This window comes from Zonotrichia albicollis, chromosome 2 (assembly GCF_047830755.1).
Source record: "Zonotrichia albicollis isolate bZonAlb1 chromosome 2, bZonAlb1.hap1, whole genome shotgun sequence".
NCBI classification, from domain to species: Eukaryota; Metazoa; Chordata; class Aves; order Passeriformes; family Passerellidae; genus Zonotrichia; species Zonotrichia albicollis.
Window position 1 is genome coordinate 97,254,671 of NC_133820.1, and position 27,168 is coordinate 97,281,838.

The 27,168-nt window shown below is 39.4% G+C and overlaps 1 protein-coding gene across 2 annotated transcripts in view; it reads right to left on the reverse strand.

Annotated features, from left to right (window-relative positions):
• Positions 1-17,295: 17,295 nt before the first annotated feature.
• Positions 17,296-27,168, reverse strand: part of GABRG3 (gamma-aminobutyric acid type A receptor subunit gamma3) — a 297,671-nt gene continuing 287,798 nt past the window's right edge. For both annotated transcript variants that reach the window (XM_074535749.1, XM_074535750.1), the window contains one exon: positions 17,296-24,370. In XM_074535749.1, the coding sequence (XP_074391850.1) occupies positions 24,092-24,370 (279 nt within the window). In that variant the 3' untranslated portion in view covers positions 17,296-24,091. The remainder of the gene's footprint in view (positions 24,371-27,168) is intronic.

Here is a 27,168-nt window from a genome sequence, read left to right on the forward strand (position 1 = left end):
AGCTCCAGGCTCCACTCTCTCTGACCATTGCAAAAAGTTAACCTTGTCCTTGGGTGAAGCTAGGACACAGGGACACCATTTCTCCAAGGCTGCAGGACTTATGAGTGTTTGTCTGGACTCCTGCAGGAGTCAGAGGAGTTGCCCCAGACCAGAGCAGGGTCACACTTTCCTAAGGACAGCCCTTGTGGACTCCCCTGCCATATTCAAGCACATGCACACAGACACACAGATCTGGCTTTGGGTTCCTTCCAACCCAAGCCTCTCTATGATTTTATTGTTTGCTCAGTTTCCAGTGAGCAATGGAGGAGAAACTGAAGGAGATTTCTGTGTAGTTAGAAAATCCCCATGTTTTAAGGGTATGTAAGGATCTGCTGAGCAGTGCATTTAGCCCTGAGGAAGGCTGAGTTCTTTGCTGCCAGCAGCAAACCTGATTTATTCAGTAATAACATTTCCCAGGGTAGAAATGGTGACTGTAAGCCAATTCTTTCATATCAGGAGAAATATCATATTTGCCTTGTAATTTTTAATTCTAGTGGATCCTGGTACCTGAATGCAATCAGTTATGTAAGGAAGAGCTGGTAAATTCTGATAGAAATAGACATATCTCTGTACAGAAGGAGAAAGTCATGAGCTTCCTTTAAGCTAAAGGAAAGCAGAGAGAGGAATAACACAGAACATAGCAGGGAACTTCCTACTGGCTCAATATGCATGTCATGTCATTAAATACCTCACTCCTTAGTCAGACAATAATAGAGATGAAGTACTATGGAGTCCTTTTAGGACTGTGCCCTCTAGAGCCTTTCTGGAAAAAAAAAGTATTGTTATGTTTGGTTGCAAGAGCAAAATGGGCAATGCATATTTTCGTATTTTAACTTTAGATCCAGTAAGTAAAAAATATTCAAAAACTTTCTGTACTAGCTCACTGATTCATTTTGCCACCCAACACTGTGATAGGGCATTGTTGGAAATATGTGTTCACGTGTGTGCTGGTTTTGGCTGGGGTAGAGTTAACTTTTTTCATAGTGGCTGGTATAGGGCTGTGTTTTGGATTTTTGCTGAACAGAGGGTTAATAACAAAGAGATGGTTTTGCTATTGCTGAGCAGGGCCTACACAGAGCCAGGGCCTTTTCTGCTTTTCCTACCCCCAGGGTGACAAGGAATTTGGGCATGCATGGGAGACATGAAGAAGACACAGATGGACAAGGGATCAAACTGACCAAAAGCATATTCTGTATCATTCAACATTACTCGCAGTATATAAACTGGGGGGAAGAAGGATGAAGGGGGATGGGGGACTGGTGTTTAGAATGAGGGTGTTTGTCTTCCCAAGTAAGCATTACATGGGATGAGACCCTGCTCTCCTGAGGGGGCTGAACACCTGCCTGCCCATGGGAAGCAGTGATTTAATTCCTTGTTTTGCTTTGATTCTGTGCATAGCTTTTGCTTTCCCTATTAAACTGTCTTCATCTCAAATCAGTAATTTTCTTTTACCCTTCCAATTCTCCCCCTGATCCTTCTGGTGGGGGACAAGTTCCCAGATCACATGGCCATGCTTTCTCCAGTAGAGCTAGTTGTCACAAATTGCTATAGTTCTATAGTTCTACATTTCTAGATGTAGTGGCACTCAAAAACAAAGGCAAGTATTTTAGAAAATTGGATGGATGAGAAGCTAAGAACAAGGACTTGAAACAATGCAGCATTTACATAATGTATGCCAGAAACTTTTCCTTTATTAAAAAATGCTTTCCAGATAAATAACAAGCGCTCAAGACAGCCATTATTTTCCTCTGCAATCATCCTTTCATGTAATCTATAAAAGTATTCTCACAGGAATAATTACAAAGTATTCTGATGACTACTATTAACAATCAACTGAATTGCATTTCAGAATAGTTCCTCTCAGATTGTGACCATTTAAAAACTATTGTCAACACATGCCCAGAAGTTTGGAGAGGAAATACACTGAGTCTGCAAGGGAAGCATCAAAAAGGAAAGACTGCTTGGAAGACAAGGAATTGGCAGGATGCTTGCATTTACAGACTTGCAGTCAAATGTTCAATGTCCACGAGGGGACCAGTGGTGCCCTCAGGGGTAGGTTTAGGACCAGCTCTGTTTAAAATCTTTGTCAGTGACATTGGCAGAGGGACTGAGGGCACCTTCAGCAAGTTTGCTGGTAGCACCAAGCTGTGTGCTGTGATCAGCACATGGAAAGGGAGGGATGCCATCCAGAGGGACCTGGACAGGCTTGGGAGGTCAGCCCTTTCAGCAAACTGCTCTAGTGGAAGTGTCCCTGTCTATGGCTTGGGGGTTGAGACTAGATGGTCTTGGAGGTTTTTTCCAATCCAAACCTGTCTATGGTTCTATGAGAATTAAAAACAGAGTTGCAAAGCTACATTTGTGAACAAAAGGATGAACAAAATGATAGAATTCAGGCTCATGGGGAAGTTTATAATTTTCCAAGCTTTATGAGAATAATTCTTGCAAAACCTCCTTAGAAAGAAAAAATAGGATAGACTTTTCCAAATTACTTTTAAATTCTGGAAGAAGATAGAATAGTAGTTTAAGATAGAAACAGTAGTTTAAATGACCTTGTTTAAAGTTATCAGCAATGATTATTTTGGGTTGCATTATAAATCATGTAATACTGGATAGTTTTGCTAACCTCTGTCATAGCCTGTGAAAACATTGCTGGCCAAATCAATATGGGTCTTCCTTTTTTTTCTTTCCTGAATCTTTTCTTTTAGGAGTATGTTCATACCTGGACGCTGGTAGGAAGCAGAAGTGTAGAAGAAAGTCAGTTATTCAAGGAAGCAGAGATATCTTATTTTGAACTATCATTTTATAAGCCCTTGAAAGATATTTTAAATAAAAACAACACAGATATAAAGTCTAATAAGAAGTTGAATACCAAAGGTACTTAGTCTGTTTGAATAGCTTCTTATTGATAAAAGATTTTTCAAGACAGGCAGTGCAGTGGGTTAATTTATTTGTATTTAAATAAAGCACTTTGTCTGACCGTCGTAGGAAATCCTTGATGGCAACAAAAGAAAATCCAAGGTTAGCAAAGTTGAATAAAATGGAATTATTGGGACAAAGGAAAGAAAAAAAAAGAAGACTGAAAAAGGCTGCTTCTTAAGAATCAGACTTGAAGTTGTCCCTGCTGCAGATGATAATATTTGATTTCTGGCAGGACCAGCCATCCATTTACCAGGAAGAAGAGGAAGCCCCTGTCTGCCTGGGCACAGGCTGCCAGTTCCATTGATACTCTTTCCCACCTCTTTTCACACTGCTTTGAGATTATTTTTTGTGCTAATTTTTGAATATATCTGTGGTGGTTTGACCAGGAAGAAGTGGGACGCTGTGGTCAAACCAATGGATGCTTGGAGTTTGATATTGGCACCTGGTGTGACCAGTGCGGTTTGGACACACCTCTGAGAATACACAGGGGTTAAACAGCAGAGCTTCGGCCCTGAGAGGCCTCTTGGGACGTCGAGGCGAAGAGGTTAGATCTCCCTCCCCTGTCCAGCCGCTGCTGCTGGGCGGGGGAGGGGCAGCCATGCGGTAGGCCGGGGCCAGGACAGAGATGGGGGGTGAGAAGGCCTTCGAGGATGGAAGGGTGGAGGAGCAGCCCCAAGAGACATCGGGCAGCCATTTCCCCCAGGAGGGAGAGAGAGGGAGAGTCGGCGTCTGAATGTGATAGCAGCCGGCCCAGGAGGAGAAAGGGGGGAGAGTGCCGGCCCCGGCCGGCCCAGCGTGTGAGAGTACCTGAGTGCTCCGGGACAGATAGAGACTGAAAGTTTTAACCCCTTTCTTTCATGACTGGGGCCTTGCAAGAATGCTGATCCTCCTCAGAGCTGAATAAGAAGGGAAATAGGAGATGAGATGAGACAAGGACCTGGCCCGAAAGATGTGGAGATGATTGAGTGGAGAGAGATGATTGGAGTGGACTTTTGGCTGGACTTTTCTTGTGGCCATGGACTCAGTTTGTTCCTGTGACACAGAGACTGCACTTAGGGGGAGGCAGTGCCTCAGAACCAGGAGGGTTCATCGTGGGGACCCCTCGGCCCCAGGGGGTTGGAAAAATATGGGGGGGACAGATGTCCCAAAGCAGAGACTGTGCCTTTTTGGAGTGAGACAAGGCATCCTTAAAAGACAGCCCTAGAAGCAGCTCTGGTCCATGCACAGTGGTGAGAGCACTGGGCATAGAAGGAAGATGTCACCATGGCAAAAGGACTTTTCTGGGCGGTGCCGAGTGACATGGAAGCACACAAGGTTTCAGCGTGTTTCCAGACGAAGCCTATGGAACAAGAAAGACTCCTCTCCTCTTCATGGACTGAAGTTTGAGTATACTAAAGGGTGGTGCCAGGCTGGGCAGTTGGTGATTTGGGAGAATGTATCGGATTGGGAAATTCTGGTGGTGGGGAGGAGGAAAGTGTTTTTTGTAAGGTCTTCATTTTTTTTTTCTTTTCCTTATAGTTTTTCCTATTTTCCTGTAGATTAGGTAATAAAGTGTTCTTTATGCTTAAGCTAAAGCCTGTTTTGCTTATTCCTGGTCACATCTCACAGCAGACACCAGGGTGAGGGCATTTTCATGGGGGCACTGGCTCTGTGCCAGGCCCAAACCATGACAATATCGTACCCACATGAACTCAGAACACCCTCTGATTGGCTACCCACTTTTTTTTGGAACAGGAACTATAATATGTATAAATATATATGTATAAGTGTCAGAAATCTTCATATGACTATGTAAGGAGAAAAAGGACAGAAGGTTGTGACCTGATCTCTTCCTGTTCCTGCTTGCAGCAGGTAAAGAAAGCAGAATGGGCATAGGAGAACAGTGGAGTTTTAATGAAAAAACCAAAAACTTCTGTAAAAGCCTGACCTACAAACAGCTTCTTAGTTTGACTGACGGTCCACAGTTTAATTTTTTATGTGTGAATAGCAGTGGGACAAACACAGCTTTTTCTTAGCTGTGAGTCAGAAATGTAATGCTCCCAGGGACAGGGAAAATTAGATTCCCAAGGTATCCCTGTGGACAGAGCCTCTGGCTCCTGTTCAGCACCCACAGTAAGGAAAAGGGGACATTAATGAGCCTTCCATGTCCTGAACCTTCTCTGGTAGAGTCTTTGAAGGGGTCTCTGGAGGGTAGAGCAAGCAGATTCCTCATGTGCTGGAGCAGCGCTGGCAGGAGGAGGATTGTGATTCCGGTAGGAATACACCATCCTGCCCTTTCTGGGATGTGCTTTGGGAGAGGGTCAGGCATCTGCACACTGCTGGCTCTCATCCTGCAGATCTCCCTCAGTGGACCCTCTCTGAAGTTCCTGAGGCTCATGGGGCTTACGCCTGGAGCTGAGGAAAAACTGTAATTTTTAAATTATTCTCCTTAAAACTTCCCATTTTGACTGTTGAATATCTGTGTTTGCCTGTCTGGAGCAAACACCACAGCTACCATACACCTCCCATGGCCTGGGATGGTGTTCCCCCTCTCAGGGGCTTGCTCCTACCCCAGCTTGCTGGCTGATGCTGGATAGCACACACACAACCTGCCCAGACAAACCATCCCATGCAGCCCTCACCTCGCTTGTCATTGAGAAGTCAAAAAGATTGATCTCCATTAGAAATCAAATTAAATTTAATTATCAACAAAATTGATAATTTGTGTCTCAAATTAACCTGGCCATGTGAGATATTTTTGTAGACATCCCATCTTGGCACGCTAAAACATATTGAAATCCTTTAGTGAATCTCTCTCTTTTTTTTTTTTTTCTCTCCACTCTTTATACTCTTTGTGAGTAATAGAATTTCATACCATCAGACCAAAAGACTGAGTGATCTTTACTGAATTGGGAGTGGGCACTGGAAGAAAATACCCAATCAGTGATACTCTGTATTCAACTTCTGGGAATATAAAGGAGAAAATGCCTAATTTAAGATGGGTCATGTCTGACCTCAGAGATGGATGAGGGCGACGTGTTTGGTTGTAGTAAGTGTGATAATGATCAAGAATGTGTCTCCCTGTCCTGTGGCTTATCCCAATAAAGACTGTCCTCTGACACAAGTGACACTGCTATAGCTACTTTACAATTGCCCCCTGCTAAAATATCCAAAGATTCTTCAGCCTTTTGACCACATTTCAGCAGGTAAGTAGTTAATTTTGATCCATGAACCATTAAGCAGAAAATTTGCAACAGTTCTAGAGGCAATTATAGATGAAAAATGAAAGGCAAAATGACTGTTCATTTTAAACAATTTGGATGCACTAAGGCTAACATTTCTCAGAACTACTTGCAATGTTGCTCAAATTTATATCACAATAAAGGTTTAAAATTCAGCTTGTCAAAGAAGCTGGACTGCTATTTTTACAGGTGTTTCTTTGGTATTAATTTCCATGTTATCCAAGCACTTTAGAGGAAGAGTTACAAGTGCTGTGAGATTGTTTGAAATGTGTCTCAAGATACTTATAGTGCATTTGTTCTGAGCATTGGACATTTCTGTTTAAATAAATGACAGAGCAAAACCCACGCAGCTCAAGTCTGAAAATAATTTACATCTAAAATTGTTGACCAATTCCCCCATATATGATACATTTTTTATCTTTTTTTTTTTTTTTTTTGCAAATTAATGTTATTATATTCACAGATTTTTTAGGCCTAAAGGAACTACTAGATTTAACCTCTTATTTAAGATTTCACCTTATTCTTTTTATTGCAGTCTGTGGTTAACATGGGAAAAGAAATGTGTGATGTTATCAACTTCTTTAGCACTTAGAAGTAACAAAAGCAAGTTTCATCTGTGCTACTTAGAAGAGCCTTGTTACTATATTTCCTCACACTTTTTATTGTACTGTTTCTCACAGTGCTTCTGAGATAAGGAAATGGCATTGTTTTCATTTTGCACATGATGGGTTAAAGCAATTTGCTGAATATTACAGCCTCATAGCTGTAATTCCACAAATAATTGAATAATACAAAGATTTAAAAGTGTGGTTCTGGAAGTACTATTCATGCAGTGACTTGGCTTACAAGGCCCTTTTACAATAGTTAGGAAAGGTTTTTGGACCTGAGCTGGTCTCCATGACACATGGGAGAGTCTACAAGAAAAGCCAGTGCCTTAGACTTTGTTATTTGGGGCCAAAGGCCACCCTGAGGAACTGGAATGCTGCAACTGAAACCCTTTTGTGTGCCCAAATCACTAGCTTCTCTTGCTGGTCCCAGTCAAATGCTCTAAATTTATCTTTTTGAGGCATAGGAGATTCCACAGAATAACATGGCTCATTGCAGCTTTTACTTCAGCGGACACAGGCATCCCCTATGTCCTGCATCACGTTTGTCAGTGATGTGGGCTCTCTGGGCACTGAATCTTGCTCTGGTTGTCTTGTTTCTATTTATATGAGGTGACAGAAGAAGGTATTTCTAGGGCATTTCATTACAGTGAGAATGTCTGTGGCCAAATTCAGTTGCTCATACACATGTAGCTAATGCCATTTGAGACTCTCTGGGTTATCCAGGGTTTTCTTGGGTCTCACAATGTGACACAGCTCCTGCTGGAGACCTGTGCCCATCTGGAGGCAAGACCCATATTGGTACAGGGTGGTTACATGTCAGCAAAGGATTTCTATTCCTGTGCAAAAGAGTAAAAACTATAAAAGAGGCTTTTTCTTACTTATTTAGCACGGAAGGAAGTTAAATTCTCAATTACATGTAGCCATCTCACCCTGAATATGAGAGGTTTTATTGTAAAGTTAGGTTAACAGCAACGCTTTTTAAAAAAATATCAGATAATTTGTTCTGCAAATGCTTCCTGCTCTGGGAATACTGAAGCACATAGATGTTTTGTAAGTCAGTTTCAGTATTCACAGCTATGAAAAAACTAAGAGCTTAAAATTAACAAAAACCTTTCAAGGCTTACTGATTGGCAATATATGTAATTTTGCTGTATCATTAGCTGTAATATGATTTTAGATGTAACATGCATATTTGTTCCATATATTTCTCTGTTCACATATTAAAACAGCAGGATTATAAATTATGTGACTAAATGTGCAATAATTTATGCAGCAATAAAAACCCTTACATACTCATTAATATGTGAAATACTTCAATAATTTAAATGTTCTGTGGGATTAATGATGGGGCTAGAATAATTCTTCTAGTATTAATGCAACATTTAAATAACAGAGTCCCAGAACTAGGATGCAACAAAGTAAAAACACCTTTCAGTTTAGCGTTTAGTCAGAAAAATTTTACAGAATAATGAATTCCAGTATTGACTAACAAATCTGAAATTATCAAAGAGAAAGGAGAAGCACTCTCAACGCTATTACAACACTTGACACTGAAACATTCTCACTGAAATGCAAATGTATTGTTTTGAAAAAGGCTCCCAAGTACTGAAGTACATACAATTTTTGTAGGGTTTATGCGAGAAGTAACCACTGTGTCTTCAAGTACATTCTTTTCAAATGAATTCTGAAATTACTGAAGTGTTTGATTTGTATTTACCTACCATTTATAGAGCATGAGCTGAAGAACAACAGTGAAAATGCTCTGTATAGCTCTAACAATCTGCTTCAAGTTTGACTTGTAGAACCTCAGCAGAAGGGTAGGAGTCCTGGGTGTTTTGTTGTCTCAGCCAACATGCACATGATTGATGCTGCTACCTACCTGTCAGCTGACAGAAACAAGTACTTACACTCACTCACCTGTGTCCACCAGGTTAATTTCATGTAGTAAGTGGAAGGAGAAGAGAGGAGAGGAGACTCACATCACTCCATCCAGGAAATGGCATGATTATTTTTTTAAATCCTTTAGGAGCACTACTTCAGCAAGGAGCGTTACTGTTTTCCAAAGAAAGGGATGTAGCTCCTATTGTGTTTATTCCAGAGGACTGTAAATATAAGTGCTATGGTCTTCTCACATTATGAAAAAGGGGAAAACAAAAGTAGGAAACACCCCTACTGAAGCTGGCTGAGAAACAATTACACTGGAGCTGGAAAAAAGGCCACCCTTTGGACAAGCAGGCTCTAATAGGATAAATGAAAACAGCAAGTTGCCTCTGGTGAGTCACACTGAACCAGCATTTAAACAACATCCATTTTCTGTTTCACACAAATTTCTGCAGCAATTATGTCCAGACAGAAGTGCAGCCATACAGCCTGTTATGCTGGTAACAATGGACACATCCCCATTTGTGAACAAGGCCAGACTCTGTCAAAGGACTGCTGGATGGTCTGTGAGGGAAGTATGAAAAGCCATGCCAGCTAGGATTCATATTCATATGGCTCTGCCAGCTTGAAATTGTTCTTCTGATTGTGCCAAGTACAGGATGAAATGCAAGTCAGAAAGGGAGGGTAGCTTATGTCATGCTGCTGACCATGTGGATGTGAGAATCTAGAGGCTTTGGGGGTGTGCATGATGGCCACTTTGCCTCCATTCTTCTTTGGCAAGCGTTTTCCTTATTTGAGAGTATGTGCACAACACATGGACATACTCTGTTATCCATTGAGAATATCTTCCTGGAAAGTGGGATGGTCAGTTATTCAGTGAGAGGGAAGGCTCTCTATGGGATTTGAGAAATACACACAGTTTAACCCAAAAGGACATCATTATGTTGTGGCAATAAGATCTTTACTGCCATTTCAGTATCATCAGTCAAAAAAACAAGACTTCAATAGCATGAATGAAGAATTAAGACAAGAGGGATGCTGCTGCATATCCAAACACATGGTTCTCAGCATATTTCTCCTAGTGTTTGTGTGATGGACAGATGATATATTAGTGAGATATTTAACATACTGCACCGTAGTCTACTGTGTCTGTATTTTCAGCAATTACTTTAATATGGGCAGATATTTGGCAGGAACACTTCTCTGTGACTGTATAGCTCACAGTAGTCTTGATACAAGGAAAAGCTTTTGTGACAGCATTCAGCAGAGCACAATATAAAATGATTGATGATGGGACTCCCAGGTGACACTAGAAAAATGGCAGGAACTGTGAAGTTGTTCCCCTGGGATTTCATATGTACTTCAGTATGCTGTATAACATGTAACAATTCACCCTACTTGAGTATTCCTCGTGCAGAAGGGCTCATTACAAGTTCATTACAAATAACACAAAAGCACAAGACTGTGTGTGCTCTCCAGATTAAAAGTATTTCCTGTTGGACATCACCTTGTTTTCCTAATGGTTATTGTCTTTTGATTCTCACTCTGTGTAGAAATGGCATGAGATCATCTAGAACATAATGGGAAAATGAGTTGGGGCACTTCATTGCTGTGTTACATAAAACTGACTGTGACTTTTCAAGACCACTGTGCATTATACTTCTTTATATAGGTACCTTTGGGTATGAAACTGCTGCATGTTATGGTGAAATCTAGAAATATTTGAGCCAATTTTTTTCTGGCAGCTTGATCTGGAGAGAGCCTACAGCTCCCTGCAAAGTGAGTGATCTCCTGTACCACTCCATATTATCAGAGCAAGAAGTCTGCTCATCCTTGTTCCAGTGCAGCAGCCTGCACAGTGATACCACAGAGCACAAAGTGCTCAATAAATATAGCAGATACTGTAGGCATATTTGTGTTGGTGTTTTCCTTTAGTTCTTGAAGGAACAGAAACACACATTCAGGTCTATTCCTTGTAATTCCACTACTGCTTGCACATCTTTCTTTTGCTATTGCTTTGTGTTCCTCAGTGCAGTATCCATGTTTCTGCTGTTTAAGAGATAGCAGAGGATTAATCTTCCAGAATTGTAAATGTTTATGTCCGGGCTAGACTTCCTTTAGACTCCCTTTATAGTTGGTGAAAAATAAGTTAACTTTTTGAGTATGGTTTATATGATTGCAATTTCAGATGTCTTCTTTAAAATAAATTTAGCTTATCAGAAGTATACGTGCCTCTCCATCAACTATAAAGAGAATTTAGATAACTAACTCCAGTGACAGAGTCTACAATATTTATAGCTATATTTGGACAGATGAACTTTGCTTTCTGTGTTCATTTTTTTCCACTGATATTTGATTTGGCTGGGCTCTCGCACTGCAGAAATAGTGATTTATTTTTGCTCGATAGCCACCTGCAGTAAAAGTAACTCAAGCAGCACATTACTTGGAGGAGTCCTTTCTTTTGTTATCTCTTCTTATGGAAAGAGTTAAGGGATTTCTTTTCTTGATGCAGGAGTGCTGAAGTGACAATGATACCTCTGGGTATATAGAATAGGGAGCAAAACATGAAAATACAGATTAACTCCTAGAAGTATTTGTTTCTTGGATAGTCAACACTTTTAAACCTGCAGGCCCCTCTTTCTGTCTGGAGTGCATTGATGTCTTCGTGCCACATGGCAGGGATGGGAGAAATGCAGTCCCAGCTGCCTGCACAGAACTGCAGCTGGCAGCACCCTCCTGTCCTGGGCGATGATGTGAAAAGTCTGACAGCACCTCACAGATCACCCACGTGCCTACTGCCTGTAGTTTGAGTTCTTCCTGGCTTTTGTATTTCTGGGACTGCTGTCTCATGTGAGCAACTCTAAGTTGCATTCCAGTTCCAAACATAGGTGCAGTGCGGATGAGTCCACGCTGGGAATTCAGCTCTCCTTAGGGGATAGCCTACACCAGCCTCTTTGCTCAGGGGTTGCCTTTCAGTGCCTCATTTGAGATGCAGTGCCATGTGAGGAGGTCGTACTGCCAAAAGCCCTCTGTCCTGTTATTCCAATAGCTCTGGAGTGAACCATGTGTATCAACCCCTTCCTAGAATCAGCTGTATGGCAGATGGTGCTGAGATTTAATTTGCACAAACTAAGTGTTTCTGTTTTGGTGGGTTTCTCCACAGATGTGTGAAGATAATACTTTGTACGGAAACGATCTTTGTATGATCATCAGTTTCAATCTGGCTTTGTTGCTGCACACATGCAGAACTAATGAGTTCAGTGCCTCTATTGAGCAAATGTATGTACACACCTAACACAGACAGAGTGGCAACCTTTGAGCCAAAGGTACTCAGCAGAAATGTTCTCACTCACTCAAGGCCTTAACATTCTGCTGAACATTCTGTATTCACCCATCCTTACCATCTCCCACTTGTGAATGACTGGTTTTGTATGTGGCGGAAGGGGAAGATTTGTACAAGAACTTTGTAGCGTGTAAATGTACATGTCTTGTACATTTTTGGATATAACTGCATATTTTATGCAAAACATAAGCAGATAGAGCTAATTTTATTTGTATAGGCAACATATTAAAAGAGGATAAAATATATATTTGGTGTCCACCAATTGCTGAAATGACTTTGGAAAATCTAGTACACCCTGCATTACAGTAAGGGCTAAAAATTTAATTGAATTCTTGTGAAAGGAATTGTTCACTTGTTTTTTCATACACTGAAGTATCTTCACACATTATAGATTCAATGAACTCCACCTATATCTTCTGTAACAGTGAACCTGTTACTCAATAATGCATTTTCATGTTCAAGGTTAATAATTTTGCCTGTTTGAAGCCTGGATTTGTGTAGAGATGTAGTTCGTACATTGCCCACTAAAAGCCACTAGGGATTTTCCTTCTTGCAACATAACATGGAATTAGGACAATTTACCAATTTGCAAGGGAAAAATAAGATAGGGATGGTATCAGAATCTTATTTTAGGAAGCTGCATAATAAACGTTATTTTTTAATTTGACAAAACTGGGGCAGCAATATACATTAAAAAATTCATTGTCATAAATGGCATGTTCAAACTGCAACTTTGCAGTCATAAAAAATCTGTTTCTCAAGATGGCATTGAGAGGTTTCACTAGCAAAGCAGGATGTGATTCCCTACATGTCTTACGTACTATATACAAAGACAAATTGTTCAGAGAATGAACAATAGCAGCAATGTCAAAGCAGATATTTTATATGTTGGTTTTAGTTATGTTATTGCTCACTGTGTATCTAGTTGAATATTTATGAAAGAGGTAAAAAAATCCTTTTATAGAATTATAGAAATGTTGATCAGAATTTGGGAGGGTTTTTGAGGTCATGTAATTAAACCTTATGCTGGAAGGGGACCACCACCAGCACTAGGCCAAGATCTATCCAGCCAGATGTGTAAAGTCTTTTTGGCAGAAGCACCCTGAGCCCTCCCAGGCAGCCCCTTTCTTGCAGTACTGTAATGTGGAAAAGCTATTCCTCATCTCCAACCTAAGCATCCCAAGGTCAAGCACCTGTCCCCTGCTACCTTACAGCAATGCTGAGAGGAGATTGAGAGTTTGGCTTTAATCTCTTTGTTTCTGTGTTTCAAGTAGTTGCACTTTGCAAGTAGAACATCCCTCAGCCTCAGCTCCAAATGAACTCTGTTCCTCTGCTTCTCACAGTTCATCTGCTCTGGGCCTTTGATCATCTTAGCAGCTGTCTAATAGGTTCCCTCTGGTTTTTCAGCATCCTCCTTGACCTTGTGGGTAGGGAGGACATGCCAAAACCTGTTGTTACTGTTCTGTAGTAACCAGAGCAGAGCATGGGGCAGTAATGAATTCCTTTGATGTGCGAGACACAGCCATAATATAACCTATTAAAGAGTTGTGTGAGCTGTGCTCATTACCTTGCATTCAGCCTGACCATTGCAGCACTTCTCACGGGCTCCCTGTGCTGCTCTGCTGGCTCATTACCAGCCTGCATTGATGTGTGGCATCTGTCTGCTCTCCTACAGAGTGTGATGCCTTTTCTTATTGAACTCCAGTTTAGCCCTCAGCAGAAGCGCCAGCAGTGGACAGTGGCATGATTTATAGTTCACTGGATGTGGAGATATTCAGTTGTCGATTGCACAGTCAATGTGTAGTAATGACAGCATGCATGTGGTATTAATCCAGTGAGTCCTGGGCTGATTATTAGATAGATTCCCTGTATAATCAGTTAAGAAGCATTGCAACTTTCATTTACACTTCAACTAGCACGGATAGTGAGAAACAGGGGAATCGATGGGAATTTTACATTTAACTTTTATAGTTGTCATTGCTTCGAGTGGACAGTCCTATCAAAATAATGGTCAAAGCATTTGAACTGATATTTACCAACTTTTCTCTGGTAGAAAGTGCATGACTATCTTTAAAACAAGAGTATTTCATAGTAAAAAATATTGGAAACAGAATCTCTTGGGGTTTGGGAGGGGTAAGGTTTAGGCTGAATAGGAACTTTGTAGATTCAATTTTAAATGGGTTTTGTGGTGTCTTGACCTACAGTTAAATGCATTAAAATCTACTATTTTCTGATAAAATCTAATCCTTCATTAATGTATTCATGGTTGCTTTCAGTGAGGATTCCTTTTGGATGAACTGTCACAGCCTCCACTCCTGTGTGTTTTACAGTCCCTTTCAAGCATTTCAGGTGACCATGGCACTGAGCTGTACAGGACTCAGGACTGTTTTCCCTCCTGGTCATTGCACATGCAGGACCATGGTACCAGTGCCCTGGCTGCTGTGAGGATGCCTAATAGCAGTGCTCAGACCTATCTGACCCAAGATGTGCTGTTTATCTGCGGAGGGAAAGAATGGATGTCACAGGTAATAGCAAGGACTTCTTTGTTTACCTAGGAAGAGTGAAAGTTTGGGGGGTTTTTGCTTTGCCTTATCTTTGTCATTTGGTGCACCTTTACTTCTACCTGACAACAGCAAGACACAAGGAGACTGCACATTATCAGTAAGCATCTTTTTGGTTCTGCTATGATCCATGACACTGTTAGACTAAGACTTTCTCTGTAAATATATTCCATCTTCTCACAACCTAGAATCCAAAACCACTATGGTATATAAAAATGTTTTTTTTTATGGTATGCACTGTTTGCTCGAGACTAGAGAATGGACTAATGAAACTCCTGTTGGCCCAGAATTTCCTTAGATGAAAAATTCTTTCTTTTAAGGCCAGTTCTGTTGCACTCTACAAGAATATAAGTTATTAAAAAAAAAAAAAAGAAGCATGCAAATCAATCAAAGAAACCCCCAAACTAGGCACACATTGGTATGAGAAGCTTCAGCATATACCAATTATTTTGCATTGCTAACACAGGTGCTTTCCATTTATAAACCAACTTTTAAAATGTGAGTTTTTTACTGTGGCTATTAAGTGACAGTGGTCTTCTAGTATCAGTCAGTAGGAAAATGTCTATTCCATTTCTTCCTTATTTTCTAGATAGCTCCCTGATGTTCAGCTTTGCTCATTTTCCATTTCACAAACTGAGTTTACTTTAACTAAAACTGCCAAGCAGTAATTCAGTTCTTAACTAGATTTGTGGTGGTGAGACAGAGGGTGACATAAAAAGGCAGAACTTATTGGCACGATTCATCATCACACTCTATCGCACGCTCGAGCCTACCGGGCAGGAAATGTTATTAAATTGAGGGATGTGTCACAGCCTCCGGAATTTGGCAGGATGAGCACCTTAAACCTCTGGAATGGCCAGTGTGCTCAACTCACATTCAGGCTCCCTGGATAATTGCAAGAATATAGCTGGCATTGCAGGACAAATTCTGCAAGGGACAAGAGCTTGGCATTGCCTTCACACTGTGACAATGGCAAGAGGAAATGACTAATGTGCAGAAAACAGTCATGGCAACAATTATGCTTGCTAGTTGTCCAGGAGAGTGAGGCACAACCACATCTACCTGGTTAATGCATTTTACTAACTGTGATAACAAGGGTCAGATGCTGTTGGGGAAGTACAGAATCCTTGTTTATTTTTGAGTAGACAGGTCAGGTAAGTATCTAGTTGTATTGGAACACAAATGGGGATAAAGCATGAATTGCATGTCAAACTAATAAGTGAAAACAAGAAAAAAAAGATTTCTTAGGAAAAGTTTGAATTAAATACTCTGGGTGTAATTTGTTTTTGTGAAATAAAATGTCCTTTGGAAAAACATACCTTAGTGCTAGGAACATACAGAAAGTATAAATATAACAAGCTCAGATAGGGAAATCTGTGGGATCATGAGAGATCTGGGAAATTTGTGCATTATCTTAGGCATTTTCTGTGGCCCAGCTGTCAGCTCCAGTGTTACTATGGAGTGGAATCCTAAAATGAAGTAGGCATTTCACAGTTGGAGTGGGTTGAGACTGACAATTCTGTGGTCATGAATGCACAGAGGCGGGAATTAAATTACATTCAAAGAGCATAAATCAAGAAGACAGTCTTACTTAACAATGGGTGGCTGCTGAAAAGTAAGTCTTGTAAAAACACAGAGGATAGTTTTACCAGTAAATTTCACTGAGTACTGAAAACTTTGGGATTAGGAAAGTTTTGAAGCCAAATTTTATCACAATTTTAAAATTGCAGACTCTTTACATTCAAGCAGTTTATGAAAAAGACACAGCCTATTTCTTGATTTCTCTTTGAATTTTGTAGCATATTCTTCCAAGTTTAAATTAGACTCATGGATAAACTGCTGTCTCAAATATTTTTTGCAATTTAGTCAGCTCATGCTCACTGTTGAAAATATTTTTTAAAGACTGATTTGAAATTACTTTCAAAAACACCATACACCCTATTAGAAAGGTAACACACCATGCCTTTTCTCTCAAGGAAATTTTCAGAAATCTATTTCTATTTTGTTAAGCTCTCAAACTCCAGAAGAAAAATACAACCACCACACACGCACGCCATACTTGCATTTTCTGATAATGTGTATTTATTTGTATCCAGAAATACAAATGCTGGGATCAAAATACGAATATAAATAGTATTCTAGACGCACGGCCCTACTTCTTAACACAAAGTAAACTGGAATGGATGTGATCCAGAAGATAAAGTCATTGTCTGAGAACTTGAGGAGATGAAGCACATGGGTGTTTGACTTTTCTGATTAGGTCAGTCTGGGGGATCACTGGGATGGCTATCTAACTTAGAATGACATACTGGTACTAGTGCTACCTGTATTATTCAAGGCACATTGGGCACATAATTGTACTTTCATTTCACTATGACATCACAAGCTGCACTGCTAGCAACGAAATCACACACCCCTAACAAAAACTTAGGAAGGAAGGATAATTAGAAATCTAAAATTTTGTCTGTGTTCTATAAGAAAATTCAATTTGGCACATAGTTGGCTGTATTTATTTGATTAATAAAATTACACTCACTTATAAAAAAAATCATGTGTTGTCATGGTGGAAAAAAATGTTTTGAGAGCAGTATACTGAGAGTTTAGACCAGGATTATGTGGGGGTTTGGTGATGGCCTGTGGTAGCCACAGTTTGGTCCATGGTATCACAAGTGATTGTGGATGACAAAAAAGTCACAGGACTCCAGAATGACTGCAAAAGAGAATAAGGGAGTGTGATACTGTAATCTCTGCACCAGCTTTCCCACTGTTGTTCAGAGGAAGTGTTTTGTGGGAGCTTATTCTGTTTTTTTTTCCTCTGCAGCACTCTGTCTGGCATTGCTGTACTTCCCTGGCTGCCTGTGTTATACTGTCAAATGCAAATATTTAACCAACTTTCCATGAGTTCCACAGTTGCTTTCATTTTAAGGATCCCATGAGCTCTGTAAGCACGGAATGGACTCTGTAGCATGCTCTATTTCACATTTGTCAGTAGTTTTTAAAATAGATGTCATCAGTATTGTTCTCTTCATCCATTTTATATTAATGTGCAATTTGAAAATGTTAGCATTTACCTGTTTTGGGCCTCACTTTAAGTATGTAAATCACAAATCTCACATTAAGTACTCATGTTACAAACACTCCACAAGTTTTGAATCCAAACAATGGATTCAACTCTTACAGAATATCATCCAATAATCTTCCTTATTGCTGATTTGAACTTAAACCCCTCTTCTGGTCAATGGTCTTAATTAATGTGGGAAGTTTTGGCTCAGACCTAGCAGGTCTGGTTTGTTTTAAACTTGTAATCCTAATACTGTCTCAGTAACAAGCCATCACCAGCTTCACTGTGGATATCTCATTCTTTGTATTTTAGAATATATTGTGTCAGTACAGCTTCCTGTCTCAAGCACTGCTGAAAGAAGTTATAGAGACTTTAGAAGAGTATTAGGGGCTGTATTAAACACTAAAGGGAGCACCTGCATGCCCCTATAATAAGCTCCACAGGCTGGCTTAGGCCTCCAGGTCAAGTTATTGGGTGCTCCAATGACACCAGAGGCTGTTGCATCTCCTATGACAAGAGCCATTCCTTACCCAGATAAAAGAATATCCGTCAAGTTAAAGGCTGATATCAGTGCCTGCTTTGCCTTGTTCAGTCCTTGAGAAAGCTTTTCCCTAGACATATGAATAAACACAACCACGTCTTCTGCTTGTCCTTTATAAACAGCAAATGATTACAAGATCAAAATGAATGTTTTGGTAGAAAGAAGAGAATTCTCAGGTGTCCATCTCTGAGGCAATGAATTTCATAATTAATTTTATTCTCTAATGTCATGTATTTTTTAGGAAAACCCTTGAGGAGTCCAGATGCATACAGACACCAGCTTGAGGACCCAAGACAAAAGAAGAAAAGCAAAAGAAAGTAAAGTCTGTAGAAAGAAATACATCATCACAGATGTTGGATATCTCACTTAAGGAATGTCAGCAGTAACTAACTAAGTGCTTGAAGTCAGTCATGATCCAAAGTCATTTAAAGAAAGAGCTGCTAGGTAAACTAGATGGTCAGAACAATATTTATCCCTGGTTCAGGACTTAGTCCTAGCTAGACAGAGTTGTAGGCCATCATATCTCTTTAAAATATCCACCAAATGTTCAGTGTAAAAAAAATTACTGTTTAACTTCTCAAAGCAATTGACTTCAAGCTAAGATTTTTTTTTTGTTGAAACATAATTTCACTTTAGATATAGAACATAGCTTTGGTTTTAGTATCTGAACCAGTGGCCTAAATTATGAGGAAAGAACTTCTCCTAGATCCCAGGGAGAAAGGTAATACTATTAAGGCCACTGAGTCTGGAAGAAAGGCCTTCATTTTTTCACTTGTATACCAGAACCATTCAAGAAGAGAGTGTGATGAACCATAAAAAGGTGGTGGGCATAGAAGCATAGAATAAGACTAATAACACTATACTTTTTTCTCAGTAGGCAAGTGTAAGTTGAGCTAATTTTATGCTTGTGGAGGGAGGAGAAATCTAAAATTAACTGAAGGAAAAAGCCAAAAAACCTCTAAAGGAAAAAGAATCTCACCTTTCATCTGTGGAAATACATTCCCAATCCATAGTCTCGTTTTGCCTATTTTAAACGGTCTTCTGGAAAGAGATCTGGATGAGCCTTGAGTTTAAGCTCTGCATCTCTTGCTGGAATGAAATTGCTGAGTGCAGAAGGAAGGATTCTGGTAAACTGCTGAAATTCCACTGCAGCCTTTTGATATACAGGAAATAAGAAACCTACAGACTGTTTGGAAAAATAAAGAAAATGCAGAGAAATGCTCAGTCTGTAGGTTGAGGACATTTAGAATATTGATCACACACTGTGGTGCTCAGGAAGAACTCCAGAAGGTCACTGGTCCCACTTTCTAACTTTCAGATGAGAAATATGTTAAGGGATGTCCTTTCATATTAATAAATTATAAAGGCACTGACGTAAGAGGCACAAGCATTTCACCATGAGCAAGAAGAAGAAGATACCTTGAAAAAAATAATCTGCCTGTGTAGATATCTAATATTATGGGATATGGCTTACCTTTTCTTACTGCATTATATGGAAACCAGGAAAGAGCAGCCAATGGAAAAAGTACAATTTGTTATGGACAGCTTTTACAAGTTTCAGTGGGCACTTTGTTTTACAGTTTAGAAGGTGACACCAACCCTCCAGGTGGTGAGGCTAATGAAACAGTCCCTGGAGGTGTTTAAAAAAAGACTGGAATGGCATGTAGTGCTATGGTTTAGTTAATGAGGTGGTGTTAGGTCATAGGCTGGACTTGATGATTTCCAAGGTCTTTTCCAACCTATTTGATTCTGTGACTCTGTGAAATCTGTCTGTCTTAAAATATTGAATCTTCCTTCCCACAAAGTCTGTCAGCAGTTCCAGAGCTACCTGGCATCCAGTCATGTAGGAGAGTCATTTTATCAGATATACGGCAAAATTTTGTATAAAAAGGAGGTAAACAGCCTTCCCTTCATGAAATGACCTAGTAAGAAGATAATTCATGGTGATAAATTCTTGAAATAACGTGAGATGCTAGACACCAAGACACATTAGAGCTGCAGAAGTGTTTAAGATAGCTATCTGTCTGAGTTATTTGGCAGTATGCCTGCAGTTCCAGAAATAATTTCCTATCAGTTAAAGGCTCATGTGTCACTGCTGTTCCAGCTGATGAATGTGCAAACCTCCAGGTGGATGATTTGGAATTAGCTGTGGGTTAAATTGAATAAGAGGACTGCAACAGATAAGAGCTGCACAGCAATAAAAAATAATTTCTTTTTCTTCTTTTAGCTTCACTACTCATCATTGTCTCTGTGAAGACAGTTCTAGCTTTTGTAATTTTTATCATTTTTATTGGTATGCACAAAATAGCAATACACAGTTGAGAGTTGATTAAGGAGAACATGAGAAAGAAAAGGTTATCAAAATGCCTGATGTGTTTTAAACTACACCCCTACTTTTTTGTTTAGAAAGTTATATTAAAATTGTGTGACACTGCAGTTCCCCATTACTGCTGGACATTGAGAGAGCAAAAACTGGCTACAAGGTTTTTTTTCTTTATTATTGGAAGAGTGGCTGTAAAAAAAGGAGCTGTCAATATGCTATGAATCAGAGCCAGGAAAACAGAGAAGATTGAATTAAGCAGACCAATATTATTTATACATTCTTAGTGGCCTTGGAAATGCTGCCCTCAATAAAGACAAATAATGCCCAAGAATTTTTAATTGAAGGGGAGAATAAGAGGACTGACTTTAAATTGTCCTGAGAAACAAAGGTGATTATTTAAAAAACTCACAATCCCTTCTGCAACTTTGATAAGGAACAAATGTAACGTGAAGATACTTGGTTTTGAGGTTTTACATAGCCAAATGTGCCAAATGTGTTCATTTCACTGCTCATTTGGTTTTTCTTTCCTCTGTTCCCTTCCTTGGAAGGGTAAAAAGAAGTAGTGGAATAAATGCAAGTCTCTAGTATGAAATTATATGATAAGAACATATTCTAGAATGCTAAAATACAGTTCTTATATTTCTCATGGGACACCACCCCAAAATGTTAACTTTTGCCAATTTGCAAAAGAAGCGAAAGAATACCTGAAGGTGAATGAGGATATTCTTACTCCTACAGAAGGATATGGCACATAGATGTGTGCAGACCATAATGGCCCCAATTTTAAATGATGCAGATCATAGAAAGCCTCTCTTTCCTGATCTCTAAGGTTTCTCAGCACCTGCCAAAGCATGGAGCAGTAAAGCAGTGACAGTAAGCCAAGTTACTGGGAACAAGCAGAGGAGTGCATTCAGGAACATGCCAGCCTTCCATAAAAATCAATTTTTGATAACCCCAAATCAGAAAAAATTACACAGCAAAATATGTCCTCTGCTCTCACTGTAAGAGCACAAGGCAGTTGTGTCTGCAGCTTCTTTCTTGATTTAGGACAGTGGAAAAATTGGAATTATTTGCTTCCATCTTCTGTTCATGAAAAAAGTCAGAAAAATTGTCAATATGAATGGACTTAGCAGAATCAGTCTTCCAAAGAAGGATCTGTTGGGATTGTCTGCTTTCAGCAGGGCTCCTGAGCTGCCATGAGCACAAGTGCAGGAAAAGCATACACTCATCATCTCACATGGGAATGTTCCACTTCCCACAAAACTCACACAGCGTGGAATTGTTAAATAAACATCACTTTACCTGTTCAAGATCTAATGGTGGAAGGCACCTGATTGTGCATCATTTGTCTCAATACTACTACCAAAATCAATTGATTGTGCAGAGGGTTTGCAGGATCACCCCCCTTAAGGAAAATGGTTTCCATTATTGGAATATTTCTAGTATTCTTCCAAAATATGGCTGAAGGTGACTATTAGAGTAGAATAATTAATAATTAGAGATCAGGATATCCAACTCAAATTTAATCACCTTCTTGCACTACTTAAAATATCATTGTCATCCTGAAATTAAGTCTATACCTCCAAGTGCAGGACACAGGTTTACAGAGCAGTTAATTTGCTAATTAGAGTTAGCAAACTTTTAAACATGCATTCTGAAATCAGAAGGTTATCGTGGGTTTAGAAGACATCAGATTGGGCAGATCTTTCTAAAAATAAGGCTTTGATTCTGCCTCAAAATATTTCTTTTCTGTGCTTCTAATTGAATTTTTTCAGTCCTTACAGAAGTAATTCCCCTCCATGACCTAAACAAAACTAGTTTTCAGATATTTGAGACAAGGTAAAAACAGAAGAAAGATTTTGAAAAATTAAAATTAACTGTTGAGTTAGTTTTTTTTTTCCCCTATTAAAACTCAGAGGAAGAACACAGCAACAGCAATGAGAGACAGTGATGTTTCAAAGAACATGACAGCATTTCTGTTCCTTTAGAAGTACTGTTGCATTAGCTTTTGCTTGTTTGCAGGGTTTTCCTTTTGAGGAAAAAGGAACTCCTTTCAAGTCACATCCACTATTCATTTTTTCATCAAATACTGCCTGGAAGAGACACACATTTTTTGAGTTCATAAAAAAATTATCTCCAAAAGGGAAAAGAAATAGAATTATTGTTTTAATTATCTTTTAACTTCAATCTTTTGCAACAATTTGTCATGCAAAGGGTAGTGAAAAGCTATTGCTATTTAATTCTGGATGTATTTTGTTTGCTTAATAACAATTATTTAGACAGCCTGTAAAAGACATCACTTAGTTCAATACTGCAAAAGTAGTTTTTGAAAAAATGGGTAGTTTAGAATTCAATGGTCAATACCTTGAAAAATACAAATTTTTTTTTAGTGTAAAACATAGTTGAAAATTTTGGAAAAGAATGAAAAGAACCTCTTTCTACATGTGGCAGCTATTTCATGTTTAATCCAAGTGTCACAATTGAGTTCCTGTAATGCACTATTCAAGCCACAAGTGTTCAGTCTTTAGCTCAGGCACAGGGAACAACTACTGTGAGTAAATATTGCAGTGTTTAATGTTATGAAAAGGAAAAAAAAGGCCTTTGGCACACATGTTTTTCAATTTTATAATACAACTTTGAGAGAAAAAATAAGAATGCATGAAAACACTTTTTTAGCAGATTGAAATCTGAAGAAAGTCACATATTCCTGGTGCTATTATAATTTTTACTCATGGGCTATGCACTGTGAACTGCTACAATGACACAAACAAGAGGAATCTTGTCCTGCTTCAAGTACAGTACTTTGGAAATCAATGACCATCCTGTGTTTAATGAGTCGTAGAAAACACAGTTAAAAGCTTGAAAAACTGTAGAAGTTATGCCTACAGCTGCCTCACAGATAGGCAAGTCTTATTTATATCCAAATGATAGCTTTCTTCTCTGTCTGCCTTTTCACCTCTAAGTTAAAACCAATATGTGTAGGTAAGTGGCTAATTCAATGAACCCAGACCTCTACAGAAAGTCATGTGCACGTTTTGATCCTACCAGACATTTCTTAGTGTCGCTTAGTGGTTATTCCATATCAAGGAGATCGTCAGTTTCCCAAAACCTGTGGTATCAAGCAAATTTAAATACAAAAGAGGATTTTCATCAGCTTTGGCTTATTTGCTAGTGCCAGTGTACATTTCTCTGAGCCTTAGGGATATGGCAGCATTTTGAAGAAAGTATGAGAATGAAAAATAAAAATTACATATTTAAACTTTGCTTGAATTGTGAATAGCTCCTATGGTAAGGGACAATAGTAGAGATTTTAATATACAATAATTATTCATAAACATCGCTTACACTACAAATTCAGCTGAACTTTGTAAGAACTTTTTTCTTAAAACAAATAGCAGTTAGGAGAGAACTCTTCCATGTTTTTCTTTTTCAAGAAATTACATGTTAAAATTCTTCATCAGGCTCTGTGATGGTAAAAGTTAATGTGGTCTTTTTAATTGGAGATGAAACTGACTGTGTCCTTCACTTTTTCTGCACTTTCAGCATCCGTCCGCAGTGAGAAAACACAGCAGTCTTCACGGCTACAGGCAACATTTAAAGATAGAGGTATCCAACCCAGTAGACCAGGTTAAACAGCAGGAAGGATGTAGGAAAAAAGACCCTAGAGTAAGAGTCCAGTTCTAAGATGTCTATGTGAATCCGTCCTCTCCTCCATGAGCCTGATTTACACTCTTCATAACAACAGAAAAAGCTCTGACAGTCTTTCCCATCCAGACATTCATAGACACACGCATCTTCAAAATCTTGCCAATACATGGCATTGTTCAATGTGATGACTGTAGTTGGCGGTCTCATATCAAGTACAGAATAATTCTGAGGAGAGAAAAAAAATTGCAACAGTTTGACAAATTTCCCTGGATGGCGCAGATCAAAATTAATAATCACAGCAGAAAGCAATCATTTTTTCACACTTAGGAATTCACTTACCTGTCAGAATATAATTTGCAAGTTGTTTTAAACACTTGCAGCTACTACATTTAAGATGGATTCTCAAAAATAAGGAAGATATCCCCCCTCTCCATTTAATTATACAATGTCCTCCACTTCACATAGGTGCATTCACTGCCTCTTAACTTCACTATGATTTTTAAGAACAGATTTTGTCAGCAATAGATAGTGATCATTTCAGTACAGGATTTCCTGTACTGAATCCCGAGGCATGTCCCCTTAGTGCTTATCACACTAACCATGCTCAGAAATAGGAATTTTGATGTCATGCATCCTCACAGCAGCATTCATGCTTATAGATGTTTCCTTCTTCAATGTACTCCCTATTTACACTTTGTCAGCTTTTCTGTCACATCATTTACTTGGCATGCAAGATGCCTTCTCACAAGAGTCTCCCCTCTCATTAAACCACCCATTCCATCTTCACAAGTGTCACCTCCTCCACTGACATCACTAGAAAAGGTCCCATCAGCTTTGCTGCCTGTCAGTACCATCCTGACAAAGCAGACGCAGCCCTGGCAGCCTGGCTTATCTACCTGAGGCCCTTCCTCTCCCCGGCACTGTGCCAAGCCTTGGCTTTGCCTGCAGGAACGTGCTGGCTGTGCCAGGAATAAGCTGGTTACAGCTGCTTGCATTCAGGAAAATGCTCTGGGCTCTTGCTTCCATACTACGCAAAGTACTCAACATTTCCTGTTGAAGGTGTTAGGGGGTTCCTGAAAACTCTCCTTCTGGATGTGAGGAACACTGGTGATATGACTGATGTGCCTCAGGGGAAATGTCTCCTTTTCATACTGACTTAATTTGCTTTCTACAAATCTTTTGGCATGCCGTAGTATTATCCATCTCATTAAAAATGCTGGTGCCTGAGCTAAGAACTTGATGTGGCATCCCTCTACTTAGATGTTGGCACTGCCAACACAGACAACTACACCTGAACAACTGCCCTGTGGAATCCAGTCAATTACTTCTAGACACAAATCATTTTATCATAAGTAAATGCTAAAATGTCTCAGGTGCATTCTTCTGTGAACTGCAAGCAGATTGCAGTTTAGAAGCTGATTATTGCGAATCTATTTGTTGTGAATGACTTTATCTCTGAGATTAGATGACAGAAATTACACCTGTATGGTCTTCTCTCTCTTTTGTAAAGTTTTGTGTGGCTTGTTTCAGGGCCTTACAATGTGTTGCCATGTCAAACAGATATAAGATTATTGTACAAGCAATCCTTTTTTACTCTAGTACTGTGGAAAGAAAAGACTATGACTAGAGTATACACGGAGTTCTGCTATATGACTGTGTCACATATTGTATATTTATTGCAGGTCTTTATGAGCATTTCCAACTCAGGGACTGAAATTTTCCATGCCTGTCTAAAATATTTATGTTTAAAAAAATAAAGGCTCAGAAAGGTTTTGGTGAGTGATGATAAAAAAGTGCTCTGGCTCTGCAAAGGAAACTTCCTCATGTCTGGGGTATTTTGTTGTTGTTTTTTTGTACCAACTATCTGCTCAGGACAGAAGATAAAATAACCGCCCTAATAATTCAGAGAGATTAATCTGGTTGTTTTAATCTCTGCCACGTAGGAGCTATCCTGAAGTAACAAGATACGAGGGGAAGGTGGATGGTCCCCCCCACGTTCGATGTGTCCAGCTGAGCTGGGGCTGGGAGAGCAGCGCACACACCGCGGGCACCATCCCAGTCCCACCCAGGAGGTCTGCCAGGGCAAGGCACTTCTCCAGGGCCTTGGACAAGGCAGCTCAGGTGCACTGTTAAACATGCTTAATAATATTGTTTCTGACAAGGTATATGTGTGTTTTCTAGGAGGAAAAGAAAAGGCTTGGGATTACCTGAACATGGATTTACTAAGATTAATAAAATTCACCTTTTAAGTGTCATTACTACAAAACTGAAAAAGACAAAATGATATCTTGAGAGCCAGCGACATGGCTTATTTAAGCTCTAATTTGAAGGTTTCTTTGTAGAGACAATGTCCTCAGTATAGACAAAGGTGCTCAGTAACTTAAGGTGAAAAAAAACCAGTGGGTAAAAAACCTGAAAAGAGTGAGTAAAAAACTTGAAAATGCTGTAGGATGCTTTCCAAGCAGATCAGAATGACTAGCTCTAGATAAAGGTTTTTAAACCCTAATGTCATTTTAATTATCTTTCCCTATAGCTTTTAATTGGAAAAAGGAAAGTGCTGCTACCCATTCAACATGCTCTGTTAACTTCATCTTCCAGAAAAGTCTGTCCAGGGAGTGACAGCAGTAGAAAGTGGATAGATGTGATGCTTGCTGTAAACCACTAATTGCCAATAAGCAGACTCTCTAAGTTATATGAGGTCTTAAAATACATCAGAGAACTCATGTTTAAAAAAAAGGTATATATTATTATTTGTAAAATGATAGGGTAATAACATAGATCTGGCAGTTGTAAATGAGAAACTTCATCATATCCAACCTAAGAAATGCAAACCCCAGTGTTTGAGTTCTGGATCTGTTCTTATCTGATGGCAGACCATTCAACCAGCTGGTAAACTGGCTTCAGGCTTGCTGAATGCTTTATATTTGCATACACTATAGCAGGTATTCACACAGCTTAGAGACCCAACTTTGTGCTCTGTTCCAACTTTATTGCTACTCCCCATATTCCTTTTGTAGATAGAG